Source organism: Pimephales promelas, chromosome 6, assembly GCF_988280905.1.
Source record: "Pimephales promelas chromosome 6, fPimPro1.hap1.1, whole genome shotgun sequence".
NCBI classification, from domain to species: Eukaryota; Metazoa; Chordata; class Actinopteri; order Cypriniformes; family Leuciscidae; genus Pimephales; species Pimephales promelas.
In genome coordinates, this window is record NC_142774.1 from 37,448,149 (window position 1) to 37,462,500 (window position 14,352).

Consider the following 14,352-nt stretch of genomic DNA (forward strand, 5'->3'; position numbering starts at 1 on the left):
AAGAAAGAATGACATGGAAATGGGGGTGAGTAAATTATCAGCAAAAGTTTTTTTCAAAAGTGAACTACTCCTTTAAGCTCACGACTCAAAAATCCAGTCAATAACGATGCATGGAACCAAGTCCCCATCCTATATAGCTGTTACATTGGATAAAAAAGATCTTCAGTCTTGTCGTGACTTCAGCTGAGCTATTTCCCAAATAATGTCCCTCTTTTAGAAGTGGTGCAAATGAAATGAATGCACTGAAATGGCTCTGAACCCACTTTAAAGTCACAGTCAAGTCAACGACACTGCATAAGTGACCTTAAAATATCAGAACAATAAATGTGAGCAGCTGCTCTTTAGTGCAAACCATGAAACTTGTCCGCAAAGAAGCTGAACAATACACGGGCCCAGCTGGATCAAAACCATCCACAGAACTAGACCCAGCCTTGGGTTCACAGACAGAAGCTCAGAAGCAAGAGAGCGTTCACTAACTGAGCAGCCGATGCTGTGGAGGAGAGCAGAGGACTGGACACTCTGTGGGGGTGGGTGGCGAGCATGCTTCACATCAAGGCTACTGCATTAATACACTGCCGGGGATGTGCGCAGGCATACATATCAGGGCACAAAGTGATAGGTTGCATGGAGATTTGTGTAACATAATGAAAAAATTAGACAAGGTAGAATTGTGGAGTCAGCAGACATGGCGTAGACTCAATGGCAGAGCTTTAGTGAATAACTCAACAGGATTCAATGTCCTGGACAACGGACAAATAAAAACACAACTGTGATTTCTTATCTAAAATGTTCTGTATATGTACTAAGCTGTGACATTCACATTTCTAGACTGTCTAGAGTTATAAATAATATACATTTGTTGTTAAATGCAAATAAATTCAACAGTTTATATAGATTTTAATTTAATATTTTATATGAAAGACCACCAAAAAAACGTCCGGTCCCACTTTATATTAAGTGGCTTTAAGTATTATGTACTTACATTGAACAATTAGTAAAATGTATTATTGTGTTCCTGTTGTATTGTAAAACACTTTTGCTGCTATTGAGGTGTGATACGGGTGAGGTTAGGGACAGGTGTGGCGGTATGGGTCGGTTTAAGGGTAGGTTAAGGTGTGAGGGAAGGGTCAACTGTGTAATTACAAATGTAATTGCATAAAGTAGGCTAATTATAGCTGTAATTACATGCTGGTATTATTAAAATATAAGTACAATGTAAAAACATGTATGTACACAATAAGTCCAACTTAAAGCCACTTAATATAAAGTGGGACCAAACGTTCTACTGATATTCTAAAAAATAAAAAGTCAATAAATAAAACTTTAATCTTAAATTAGCGGCCTTTATATCAATAAAAAAAATACTGTATTGCTGGGGTTTTAAATGTATTTTTACCAACCTTTTAAGATAAAATAGAATCAAATGGTAAAGAAGCAGGTTTATGTTCATAAACAAAAGCATGTTATCGCATTTTGTTAAAACAAGGTTTAGGCAAAAGACTCTAACCAGGGTTTAGGCAGTTGGGATGCCTGTGGGGATTGAGATTGTGACTGATTTTCTGTGGAGTCTATTTGCAGTAAGTATTTAATGCATAGTTTTCCTATTAAAAGCACTGTTCCGTGTTTTAATATGGCAATTTGTCATTATTATTAAAAAAAATGGTAATTGGAAATGATAGAATTATGAATGATTATGCATTGCACATTCATTGTAATATTGCCTTCTGATGGAGCTGAATATGACAAAAGCATTGCTATATATATATATGTATCTGTGTGTGTGTGTGTGTGTGTGTGTATGTGTGCATGTGCGTGTGTGCCCTTTTCATCTAAGATGAATCAGCTGAGTAATGCTTCTTAATTTGTATGCATACTGCATAAAGGTCTAAATGTTTGCACAGTGTACCCTGATGGCTTTATTTTAACGATTTGAAACAATGCAAATATCAAGTAACTTTGTGGGCAGATCTCGGATAAATGAGTCTTGTGCCCAATGAAAATCTAAAATGGGTTGGTCTGAAGTAGCTACATACTCATAGGTGTGGTTTGGGCCTAACATGCAATAAACCAATCAGAGCGTCATCTCACACTCCCTTTAAAAGCAGGCGCGCTTGTTCCATGGCGGATTGCTTTTATAATGGCGGATTTGCCATGCGCACGCCAGCGGCTCACAGCCGAGGAGACAGACGTTCTCGTCAGGGCCGAAAAAGACAGAAGTGACCCACCCAATAGGAGAAACCCACCCAAATCAGCTTTGGTTAGACAGGCGTATAATAATTTGAGTAAATATGTTATGCCTATTTTTTCACATCTTCATGGACACCACAATAATTTCCCTCGTGTGGTAATATTTTTCCTTGTTGTTATGTATGGTTTGCAAAAATGGGAAGAGCTGCGTCTTTGTAGATGAGAGAATCAAAGTGTATGCACTATGTTATGGTAAAGCATGTGCCATTAAAATAGCATCTGAATAAAGCTCCACTGTCCTAGTCTGTGGCGTAATTGTTTTCTGAAACTGCAAAATAGCGAACGAAAGGAATGTCTTCGGTGTTAAATATCCGAGTGATTCTTATTTTTTTTTCCTAGGATGGTAGGGGAAGACTCATAAATGGTATTTACCCCAGTGACGGGTAGGTTTAGGGACGGGGTTGGGGTAGTTCATATATTTATATAGTAATGTAACGTTAAGTCAACAGAGTCCATAAACACGCTGAAAAGCGATTATGCGTGTTGATAGCACGCCAAAAATAGAAATATGAATTGGCGTGTCATACATACGCCATTTCATGAGATCAGTCTGGAACCAACACACTAGTTCATGAGATTGTCTAATGTAAGTCTTGATTTTCAAGCAGCTGCACAAGTGCCTGTGATGCAATGGTGCGCACATTAATTCATCTTATTCAAAAACCTTTGGCCAGATGTGGTGAAATAAATATTTCCATAAAGGGATCTGCCCACTGAACTGTTTAAACCGGCCTTGAACTGTTTCCCGACAACATGTTGCATCATCTGCGATTCTAAAGGTTGGTGAAACTGGCCTTCATGCAGCTGAGGTCATCTATGAGGACATAGTCAAAAAAGAAGAACATTTGATTGAAGGACCACAGAAAATAAGGTTACAGCCATTATTGTATCATAAGTTTCTTATGAAAGCTATTGATCATGCTGCAGAGCCCTGTAGAGGAACCATGAGAGCACATGGGTGTAATCAAAGGAGCCATTCATCATCAATGTGCTGAATATCTCAAGGGGCTGAAGAACAACTTTCATCTCCTAGAACGAATATTGGAAATTGCAGAAACATGGCTACCATTGCCTTGAGAATCAGACTTTACAAGCATCGCTGGAGGAATAGAGAAATTCAATGCTTAAAAAAAATGATTCAAAGACTTTAGCAAGGATTTCAAAAGATGACGGCTACAACAAATGTGCAGCGCTTCCCATCATTGAGCACAGCCAACTTTTCACAGTTGCATTTTCTTGCTTACAACAGAGGTTATGATATACAACATTGTGTTTTATGAAGGTCTCTGTTGCAGTATCATAAATAGTGTGAAACTTTCTGCAACACTGGGCTGGAACATTTCGTCCATTCTGCGAAGCTTTGCAATCTCTTGTATTGTATAAAAGTTATTCCGGTTGAACAGCACATTTCTCTCTGATATACTGAGGTTGGCAAAGGGATACTTCAGGATTTAGCATTAAGCTTTGTATTAAACCTGTAGCATTTTCAAATTACCGTGCGTTCCACCCTCATATCCCCCTGAGACGCGAGATTTATGTATTTTTTTTTGTCTGGAAAAAATCCTCCGATGACTTTTTTGGGATTTTGAAGCAGATTTTGTAGCCTACATTACAAAGATGGATGCCGCCGTCGAACATCACTCGTTCGAATCAGCTATCGCGTCTGTTTTAAGCGATTTCAACGTTTCCTTTGTGTTAAAAAACGAGCAAAGAACAACACACGGAGATGTTTCTCCACCGGCCGCCGCTCTGCATTCGTCATCTCCTTCATCGCTCTGATTGGTTTAACGTCCGTTGGTGACGCCCCTCTGGAAATAATTTGTCTATGACGTCTTTATGATTCTAAAAATGGGCAAAACTAGTCTTTCCACACTTAAAATCTACAATTCAACAAAAGTGTGATTCAGCTTTAGTGGCTACGTTTTTAGGCACTATTGATTGACATAATGGGTGTAGGTATTTATTTATAAATGTCATTTTATGCAAATTCATTGCATTTTATACGGATTTCCGTTTTGCTGGATTTTCATGGGCATGACAGTTGATTTAAAATAATTTTCCATTCTACAGCAATCTATCAAAGAAAAATAACCAGCTAAGACCATCATAGGCTGGTTTAATTGAGTTTTTGCCGTAGGTAGATTTCTTTATTCATTTTCGATATTTTGAAGAAGGTTAACAATTGATGGACCCCATTGATTTCCATAGTCTGCATGGGGGAAACATACTATGGAAGTCAATGGTTCTCATCAACTGTTCGGTTACAGACATTCTTCAAAATATCGTTCGTGTTCAACAGAAGAAAGAAACAAACCATACAGGTTTTGAACAACTTGAGGATGAGTATGATGACAGAATTTTCAATTTTGAGTCAACTATCCCTTTAAGTTGATATAGCTTAACTAAGCTGCACAAAAATATGATTAAGCGTAAGAACTGCAATGATATAATGTGCTAGATCAGATGTTCTCTGTAAGTCAATGCAATACCGCATATCAGGGCCGAGTTCATGTTTTATTCTCATATTTCTCATGTACTGTAAGCCTGACAAAATCTTTCTTGTGGCAGTAAAACTGCTGTGTGGATTCTTTTCAAAGACATGCCCTGCAACCCCATTCATTTAAAGATGCCATCTGACACCTCACCAAGGAAAATCATATCTTTGAGGAAACAAATAAAAGTGAAGACAAGAATGCAGTAGCACACCCATACCGTCAGCACTCGCTCTGTTCATCCTTGTATCAAGATATCGTTTAATCAGCCAATAAAATGAAAAGCCCTTTTTGAGATGAATAATACATGGTTCCACAAGATGCCTGCTGGGCATGTCTTAACTTTCTGTCCCTCACCTACTGTGACCTCGTACCACCTGCTGAACTCCTCTGGGCTTCTATTGGCCGTCTTGAGTCATCAAAAGTCAGACAAATGTTATCACGCCTCTGGCTATTTTGCTTTGAGGTGCCTTCCTCTATTTGTCTGTTGGTTGTTTGACTCCTTGATCTGTTTCTGTTTCTCTCCATATCTTTATGCATCCCAACAGGGATCTGGAAATATTGTTCTAAGATGAGTTTCTATTTCACAAGGCTTAAGATTTAAACGAAAGTATCCCTATGGGGCAACCAAGCAAGGCTTAAAAAAAAAGCTGCAATCTGTAAAGCATGCTCAAATGATACACATAATACGCTGATCAGATAAAAAGCTTTCACATAATGAGGAGTGACTAATTTATATGAGAGACGTCTTCTGATGCACATGATTATCATAACTGCAGCATTGCACAGCATGGAAGACATTATTAGTGCCAATCTTATCTAATGTGTTCATGTAAACCAGTCCCTGATGCTGATTTCCACTAAGGCCACAGACATCAAAATATTACAAAAATAGCCTGAACTATAATAACTAGGCATGTAAATAAATTTGCTGCACTAGCTGTAGACAAATTACAATTTGTAAAAAGAATTAACATAATGTCTTCATTATCTTTGATCGAGTAATTACTGTTTAAAAGTTCTGGGTTAGTAAGCTTCTGTTTTTGAAAAAAAATAAAAAAAAATACAGTAATATTGTGAAATATATTTTTTTATTTAAATATATATATTTTAAATGTAATTTATTCCTGTGATGCAAAGCTGAATTTCTTTAGAATCACATGATCCTTCAGATATCCTTCTAATATGCTGATTTGCTGCTCAAGAAACATTTCTTATTATTATCAATGTTAAAAACAGTTATGCTGCTTAATATTGCTGTGGAAACTGATTTTTTTTCAGGATCCTTTGATGAATAGAAAGTTCAAAAGAACAGCATTTATTTGAAATAGAAATTGTTTGTGATATTTCTCCGTCTTTACAGTACGGAGGCGTATTGCATTCACTTGAAGAAAAAAAAAATCTACTCTGTTTTTCTGAAATAACGAGTTAATTTTTCATGAGAAAAAAAATTTGCTCTGTTTTTCTGAATTAATGAGTTAATTTTTCATGAGAAAAATTTTTTTTGCTCTGTTTTTCTGAATTAACGAGTTAATTTTTTATGAGAAATTTTTTTTGCTCTGTTTTTCTGAATTAATGAGTTAATTTTTCATGAGAAAAAAATTTTTCTCTGTTTTTCTGAATTAATGAGTTAATTTTTCATGGAATTTTTTTTTGCTCTGTTTTTCTGAATTAACGAGTTAATTCAGAAAAAACAGAGCAAAAACTTTTTTTCTCACGAAAAATTAACTCATTAATTCAGAAAAACAGAGAAAAAAATATTTTCTCATGAAAAATTAACTCATTAATTCAGAAAAACAGAGATAAACTTTTTTTCTCATGAAAAATTAACTCGTTAATTCAGAAAAACAGAGGAAAAAAAAATTCTCATGAAAAATTAACTCATTAATTCAGAAAAACAGAGAATTTTTTTTTCTCATGAAAAATTAACTCATTAATTCAGAAAAACAGTAGATTTTTTTTCTTCAAGTGAATGCAATACGCTTCCATATTACAGTGACTTTTGATCAATTCAATTTATATTTGCTGAATAAAGGTATATTGTTGTTTGGTTTTGTTTTTCAGGTGAAAAGAAGTCTTACTGGCTCCAAACTTTCGAATCACTGTAAAAAATAATCCTGTTAAAAGAAAAGGAAAAAAAAAAACACGGTAAGCTACTGGCAGCCGTGGTTGCCAGCATCATACCATAACTACGGTCTGTTACTGTTTTTGTGTTAGAGTATATAGCTGTTAAATTAAAGTGTTATACTGTAGCTGACAATACAGTATTTAGCTGTTAGTTTCAAAAACAGTAACACACCGTATTTTCTACAGTATGACACTTTGCAACCACAGCTGCCAGTAGTTTACCGTTTTTTTCCATGATTGTTTTTCACAGTGTATGTCAATAGAAAAAAGCATAATATCTAGAAAATATTTGAAGTTTTAAACTAACTTAATAAGCTTTATTCGAACAAAGAATGTGTGCTAAACAAAAACGCAGATTTTTGTTAAAAAGCTGCTAAACCTTAAATGCACATTTCAGACCAGCCTGTTCTCATCCCAAGGCATCATATACTGACGCTTTTGACAATGTGTAGACATCCAATGCACATGACACCCTTTAGCGTCAATATGAGACGCAGATATACATATAGGCCAGAAGGCGCCTCCTAGAGGTCTAACCCTAACCCTACCCCAGATCTAAACCTACCCATAACCATGTGTGCTGGATGTATACGCATTGTCAAAAGTGTCACTATATGACGCCCTAGGATGAGAATGCATTGTTCAGACAGATGTTTTGGGGAAACGTGAACATTTGAAGAAAGACATATCTTCTTTGACAAAGACTTTGACATAAAAACAAATATACCTGTCAGGTTCTTGAGGCCGAGTTGTCTCAGGCCGAAGTAGGCATCTCGTCTGTAGTTGAGAAAGATGGCCAGAGCGTAGCGTCCTTCATACAGTTTAGTGCCGCGGATGATCCTCAGGTTCTCCAGAGGAAGATAGTCAAACTGGTTCAGAGCCACCAACACGTAACCCGTCACCTCCCGGATAGACTGAGGAGATACAAAGAAAATGAAGAAACTTAACTTAAATGCACATATTTTATATTTCTCAGGTGAATGCCATGCGCTATTTTCTTTTGGTGTTTCAAAGATGTAGTTTGTCCTTTAGTCAAGGCTTTACCAAAACTTCATCATCAAGTCTATTAGTCGACTAACGAGACAGCCTTGATGCAATTTGAAGAGATAATGGCCCAAGAGAGCACTGGACCCTCCCTCTCCACACCCACATCAATCATGTTGACATCCAATCACTGTTTCACACTGCGTATCATTAGCAGGCACAGAGGACAGGTCTATTTCACGCAGAAAAAGTGAATGTGATATAGCCGTTCTGATCGGACACACATACATACACACTGCTGCAGTCACGGAAATCCATCTGAAGAGCTGACCAAGCACACGGTGACAGCTGTCACCTGCCAGTCACGCGCACTGGAAGGCCACACAAGGACACACTGCTAGAGATCATTATTATGTCAAACTAAAAGACTTACTAGACAGGGCAAATCAGGGTGAAGATGCAATCCCATAAAAGCGCTGATGCAAATACTAGTAAACTGACAAGCACAAACCTTAGTAAATCACCTTGTATGATTGATTTAAATACTCTCCTCACATAAATGTTGCATCTGAAAGGGAAACTTTCCATTGAACCAAAATCCCATTATGCCTTTGACTTTGGTACGATGGAACCGGTTGTGCTAACATGCTAACTCGTTTCCGCGTTTTGGCCTACAACGTGATTTCATACTTGCAACACTTTAATTGCCGTCAGTAGTTTCTGTTACCTAGCAACAAACTAACAATCCTCCAAAACACTGGGCTCCAGGACATGGGCAGAATTTCTAACTTAGTTCTAATTTACCTGATTTAATTAAAGGATTACTTTGCTTTTAGCAAACTTCCCAAATAACACTGTTTACTTTGACATTTAATTTGTTTTCATGCCCTTTTGGTATTAAAAATTCACTGGATCAGTGCCTTAGCTGCCAAGAAATAATAAAAAGAAAAAGAAAATCATGCTTTTGTCTTTTTAATAGACTTTCCTAAGAACACAGGCTAATTCAATTGCAATTAAAGTTCAGCGCCGCAATTCATAATTGATTTAAGCCAATTTACCAAGCAGTAAACAATACACAATTTATTGCTAAATGAGGTTTAAGCTGGTTAATATGCCTTTTCTCTTTTAAAACAGAGCTTGGAATAACTCTGAATAATGTCACATCACAGTACCATGTTAACAAACAGCTCTTTAGCTAAGCGTTATGCATAAACACAGCAGCTGTGAGTATTTTGTTCATACAGAAAGTTAATTTTGGTGGGTCTGCGACAACTAATATATTCAGACACTCACAAAAAATGAAAAATTACAAAACCTGACTATTTGAAAGGAGAACTTTTTTTTTTTTTTTTTTTTTTGAGATATGATGTTTTGGTGTTGCTTTAATTAGTACATGTCCTGCCTGGATTGAGGGTCATGTTCGTAACACAGCAAGGCAATCATTATATCAGCCGTATGTTTAACAGATCTGAACATGTTCCGAGATGGGGAAAAGCATTCGCTATATTGTAACTGTTCCCTTCACACACTATGACTTTATTGTCAATGCAGGTCCCATGAGAAAAGTCACAGGGACGCATAAAGTGCAGTAAATGTTAATGCAGTGATCTATAAAGTACACACACACACTCACACTATGACTATGAATACTGATTTTCAAAGTATGACATTGGACATGAGTTCTTGGTAGTGAAAGTAATGTTTCTATCCAAAGTTGCGAATTTAGCTTAATGCGCAAAATTTGAATATTGCATAAAATATTTGCGAATAAAGCAGCGCCTCCATCCCATGTGTTCAAGAGAACAAAATCGACACTTCCTGGAAAAATTGGAGCAAAATATTTGTAATAAATATAGAAGTTGCAGCAATTAGGAAAGCCACTGTGGCTCTTTTTTTCCTCCATCATAAACAACGCTGACATGTCATGCATTTTAGATGCCTGGTGTTTGGAAATGCCATCATGTGAGACAATACTGGGAGAGAATTAAAATGATAATTTTGATGACAGACTTTGGCTCAGGCATTTTAGAATGATCAAACCAAATGTCGAGGTGCCGTGCGATGCGATCGTTCTGTTGTCCAGTTATCCATCGACAGTTCATGCAAAGTCACAAGTTTTTTGTTCCACATCGAGGGGTTTATTCTGTAAACGTGTTTTCATCGTAGTTTATGCGCATGTCTTTACGTGCATATGTTTTTTAATTGCATTTTTTTTTTTAAATTCATGGCATTTCTGTCTAGCATTTTTGAATGCGATTTTCCAAAATACGCATACAAATAAGTGGATAGAAATATAGCAATTGATGACTGACATTGAAAACAATGATCGCGTGACTTAAAAATACATCATTAACTGCAATTGATTTATCTAAAACAACTTTATGATAAAAATATATGATAAAAATATGCATATTTTTTTTTTTAAAAAACCTTTGATATTATGTCCTTGTATACAGTAATGGCATACAACTGTGTTTATTCACATACTAATCCATATATTACCCATACACATCATTTACTGTTTCAGAGACTTAAATTGAGTCTATAAACTCAATTTATTGATGTGATGTTCAATTTGTTAATGCTATACATTTGTATACCAATTCGGTTACTTTATTTATCACTTTATTTGGATAGTCACTTTAGACGTTCTACTAATCATATACTGTAAAAAAAAAATATTTTCAATATTTGTTATCACAACATTTTTTCTTTTGTCAAATTAACTTAAATAATTTATTTAGTTGAGAAAACTTATTATTTTGAGTTTCTGATGATTAAATTAATCTCCTTCATTGTATTAAGTCACTTTTTCCAATTCAATCAACTAAAAATTTTAAGGCAACCCAGCCTGGTCTCATTGTTAATACGTAGGTATTTTACGTTTTTTGCAAAGATAGAAAACGTACTTTTCAGTACGTTTGGATAGGTGCTGAAACGTATAATATAGACGTATCTGCAACATTTAAACGTAACATTATTACGTTTTTACAGCTACAAAACGTAAACTATTTACGTATATTCTATATCATAAAGATATCTGTATAATTTCCCTTTTTATCATTTTATACGTAAATGTAAGATCCCGTAACCCTAATCCCAAACCTAAACATACCCATTTTATACTTAATATAAAAAAGGATAAAACGTAACGGACAGGTGTTGGGAAAGGGTAGTTTTATTAACAATATAACATTAAAATATATTTTGAGCCACCAATCCTACCCCTAAACCTAACGTTACCCATAACAATTCCTTAAAACTACGTAACAAACTACAATTATTAAGAAAAACATAACTAACAGACAAGTATAATCACAATAATTTATTTATTGCAAAAATGTCGAAAACCGATACCAAAAGCCGTTCACATGATGAAGCGTTGCAGTCGCAGTCTTCTCTCTGTCTCTGGCAGTATTGTAATAGTTTTGTATAAAGTACAGAGCAGAAATTAAATAATGAAAATGTTAATCCGGCTTCGGTTCGCGCTTCTCCATTTCAAAATTCAAATGAACTAAACTAACCAACCGGCACAGTCCTTCATGTCGCAAACTGTGACGAAGCAGGGAAGAGCCAATGAACGTTTGATATCACTGCCGTAAAACATGACGTATCGCTTCTCAAGGGCGCAATTTTTGAATTTAAATTCATCAGCGCGGGGTTTGACATGTACGGTCGCTGCTGAGAATGGAGAGATCACGACTGGATAAGAGGCTGAATTAGGAGTTGTTTCTTACAAACAACTATGGATTCTAAAGATTTGGATTACATCAAACTAATCAAATTGATGTCTTTTGTGATTTTTTTTTGTTGTGTTTTATAGGAGAAAACGCTTTATGTGTCTCAAGGTAAATAAACTATTACAAAATGGTTGAACGAGTAGCTAACGTTAAAGACTGTATTTTTAAGGTTTTATAGTGTATTGTTTAACAACATGCAGGCGAAACGAGCAAAATGTTAATATTTATGAGTATTATATCAATAAATGCGACTGAAAACTTCATTAATAAGACAGTGGAATGCAACAGAGTCAAAACATAATGCTGCTACGATATTAATATGCATAAATTGTGATACGTACAATGTGTACGTCGGTGGATTTGTTCATACGTAAATAAATTACGTTTTTGTGCTGTCAATACGTAAATATTTTACGTTTTAGTACTGTAAATACGTCAGTATTATACGTTTCTGCGCATATAAAACGTAATTATATACGTATGATAGAACGACACTTTACGTATAAATACATACGTATTCTCATGAGATCACGTTGGGCAACCAGGTTACTCACTTTTTTAAGTTAAACCAACAATATTTTTTTACAGTGTAAGTAACTTTTCAATTGGTAAATTGTAGTAGGCTGTAGGTAGACTGTTAGGTTATGGTTAGGTGTTAGGCTTTGGGTTTGGAGAATAAGTTTACTAGTTTAGTAGTCGCCAAGTTACTTATAGTCAATTGAATGTCTGTTGGGGACCAACAAAATAAAAGTGTTAGCAGATATTAAGCTGACAGTCTACTAGTTAGTTGACATTAAGTAAATACTTTTAGTTAGGAGAATGTCTAAAGTGGACTATCGAAATAAAGTGTTACCACAAATTCCTATAAAAATTGATTTAATAAACTTCCAATTGCAACAAAAAATCCCAAATGAGATCTCTTTAATGATTTTTTTCTTCTAGACAGCATTGAGATTAAATGGAGAATTTCAATGAAGCCTCCAGCTTCTCAAGAGAAAAATAAATAACCAAGTGATCTTTCAGAAGATATCTCAACAATGTCTCAAATATTTGCCAAGAAATCAGATACTGCACAAAGATATCTCAACATTAACTTAAACATTTCAGATTCTCCCAACCAAGTGATCTAAACTGCTATCCACATTCACTGAATACGAGTTTGTTCACAATGTCAAATACATGGTTGATATTTAAATGCAAGCTACAAAAGAGCAAATTATTTGACTGAAATTTGCAATAAAATATCTTCAGATCTTCAGCAAACAGCAAATATTTGGAGTTCTAATGACTTTACAATCTACATTTCACTGGTTGTTTGATGTCTTGACTGTCCTTGGTAAAAGCATGATAAAAGTCAGCTGACATCTTTATTGAGAGCATATTTTGAGCGAGGCAGCAACAGAAGTAACAGGAACATATTCAGAACAAACAAAACAACTTAAGTTACAAGCGAGAAAGTGGCAGGAGATCATTTTTTTGTGAGAGATATGAGATGGTGATTGAGGAGGGTAGTTGACAGAACCCTGCAGTGAGAAGTGGGGAAAGTTTTAGGGTCACAATCATCCATTTTTAGATGACAGAATGTGGCGAAGGCGAGCAGGCACCGTCTGTTCAGTATTCAACACAAAGAACAACACAATATAAATGTCATCGCAATTGTTAAATGCAATCTGTTTGTTCCACTCCATGTGGCAAGCTACATGATATTACACATATTTGCCTGAAACTAGCTCTCACTGGCAAATATTAAAAATCCATGACGGAAAACAATTTGGATGGCTAAATTAGGCAGCATTGAAGACTCATTTAAATAAGAATGCATGTTGTAAGCAAAGTTTGGTCTTCCATAACTCAAATAATGGGACATCTCAGACTATCATTACCTTCATTTGAATAGCAATCATGACCTTTACGAGTATCTTTTTGAAACAACAGCAAACCATTGGAGAAGAGAGTTGGCATACTGTGAATGGTGAAGATCTGAAAGAGCCATCTAAATGCATAGTACAACTTTCTTTTCACCAAGAAATTACTACATCGGCTCTGCGCTAAAAATCAATCCGCAGGCAAGAAGCTTTCTGCGAAAAGGATTTTGTGTAATTGATTTAGAATTAATTACACTTCAGCTTTGTGTATGCCGGGGTCAATATTGTCTAATTTGACAGATTAAGATACACAGTTCAATCATCATTCATATGAATGCTGTGCATGCAATTATGGTCTTTTTTTATTGTCAGCCCTTTTCATATTGCTCTAATAATTTTCAGGTGACTATAATTGCCGTGAGGAATTAATTTCACCTCAGAGGCCGTGTCATGACACTGGTGGATGTAATGAGAGCTAGACAGCCGTGAATAAACTGGATGGAAACACTCTATAAAAGCTAGAACTTGCACTGTCTGAAATGGGTGTAATGCAGTGTTGTTAACCCCCTGATGACCAAAAACACACCCCTAGGCTTTATATAGGGTGAGCTAATGAGAGACAGGTGAAAACAATAATGGACGATGAGTTCGGGCAAAGGATGATGGGATATGGAGTCTTTGATGGAATGGCAAACAATTATGTGATGGAGTGCCCCCTGGTGGCTCACAAGGTCACTCCAGGTGGTGATCGAGACAAGATGCCATTCCTCAGTAAAAAGTTACGACAAGAAAGTAAGTTAAAAATGTGACCACATAGCCATGAAAATGGCCATTATTTCATGGCATTTCAAGCATAATGAATGCTAAACTGTATAATTAGTAGACTCTAATATGCTT

The 14,352-nt window shown here is 35.8% G+C and overlaps 1 protein-coding gene across 3 annotated transcripts in view; it reads right to left on the reverse strand.

Annotated features, from left to right (window-relative positions):
- erbb4a (erb-b2 receptor tyrosine kinase 4a) overlaps nt 1-14,352 on the reverse strand; it is a 170,568-nt gene that overhangs the window by 59,776 nt on the left and 96,440 nt on the right. For all 3 annotated transcript variants that reach the window (XM_039648382.2, XM_089132536.1, XM_089132537.1), the window contains exon 3: nt 7,594-7,780. In XM_039648382.2, coding sequence (XP_039504316.2) covers nt 7,594-7,780 — 187 coding nt within the window. The remainder of the gene's footprint in view (nt 1-7,593; nt 7,781-14,352) is intronic.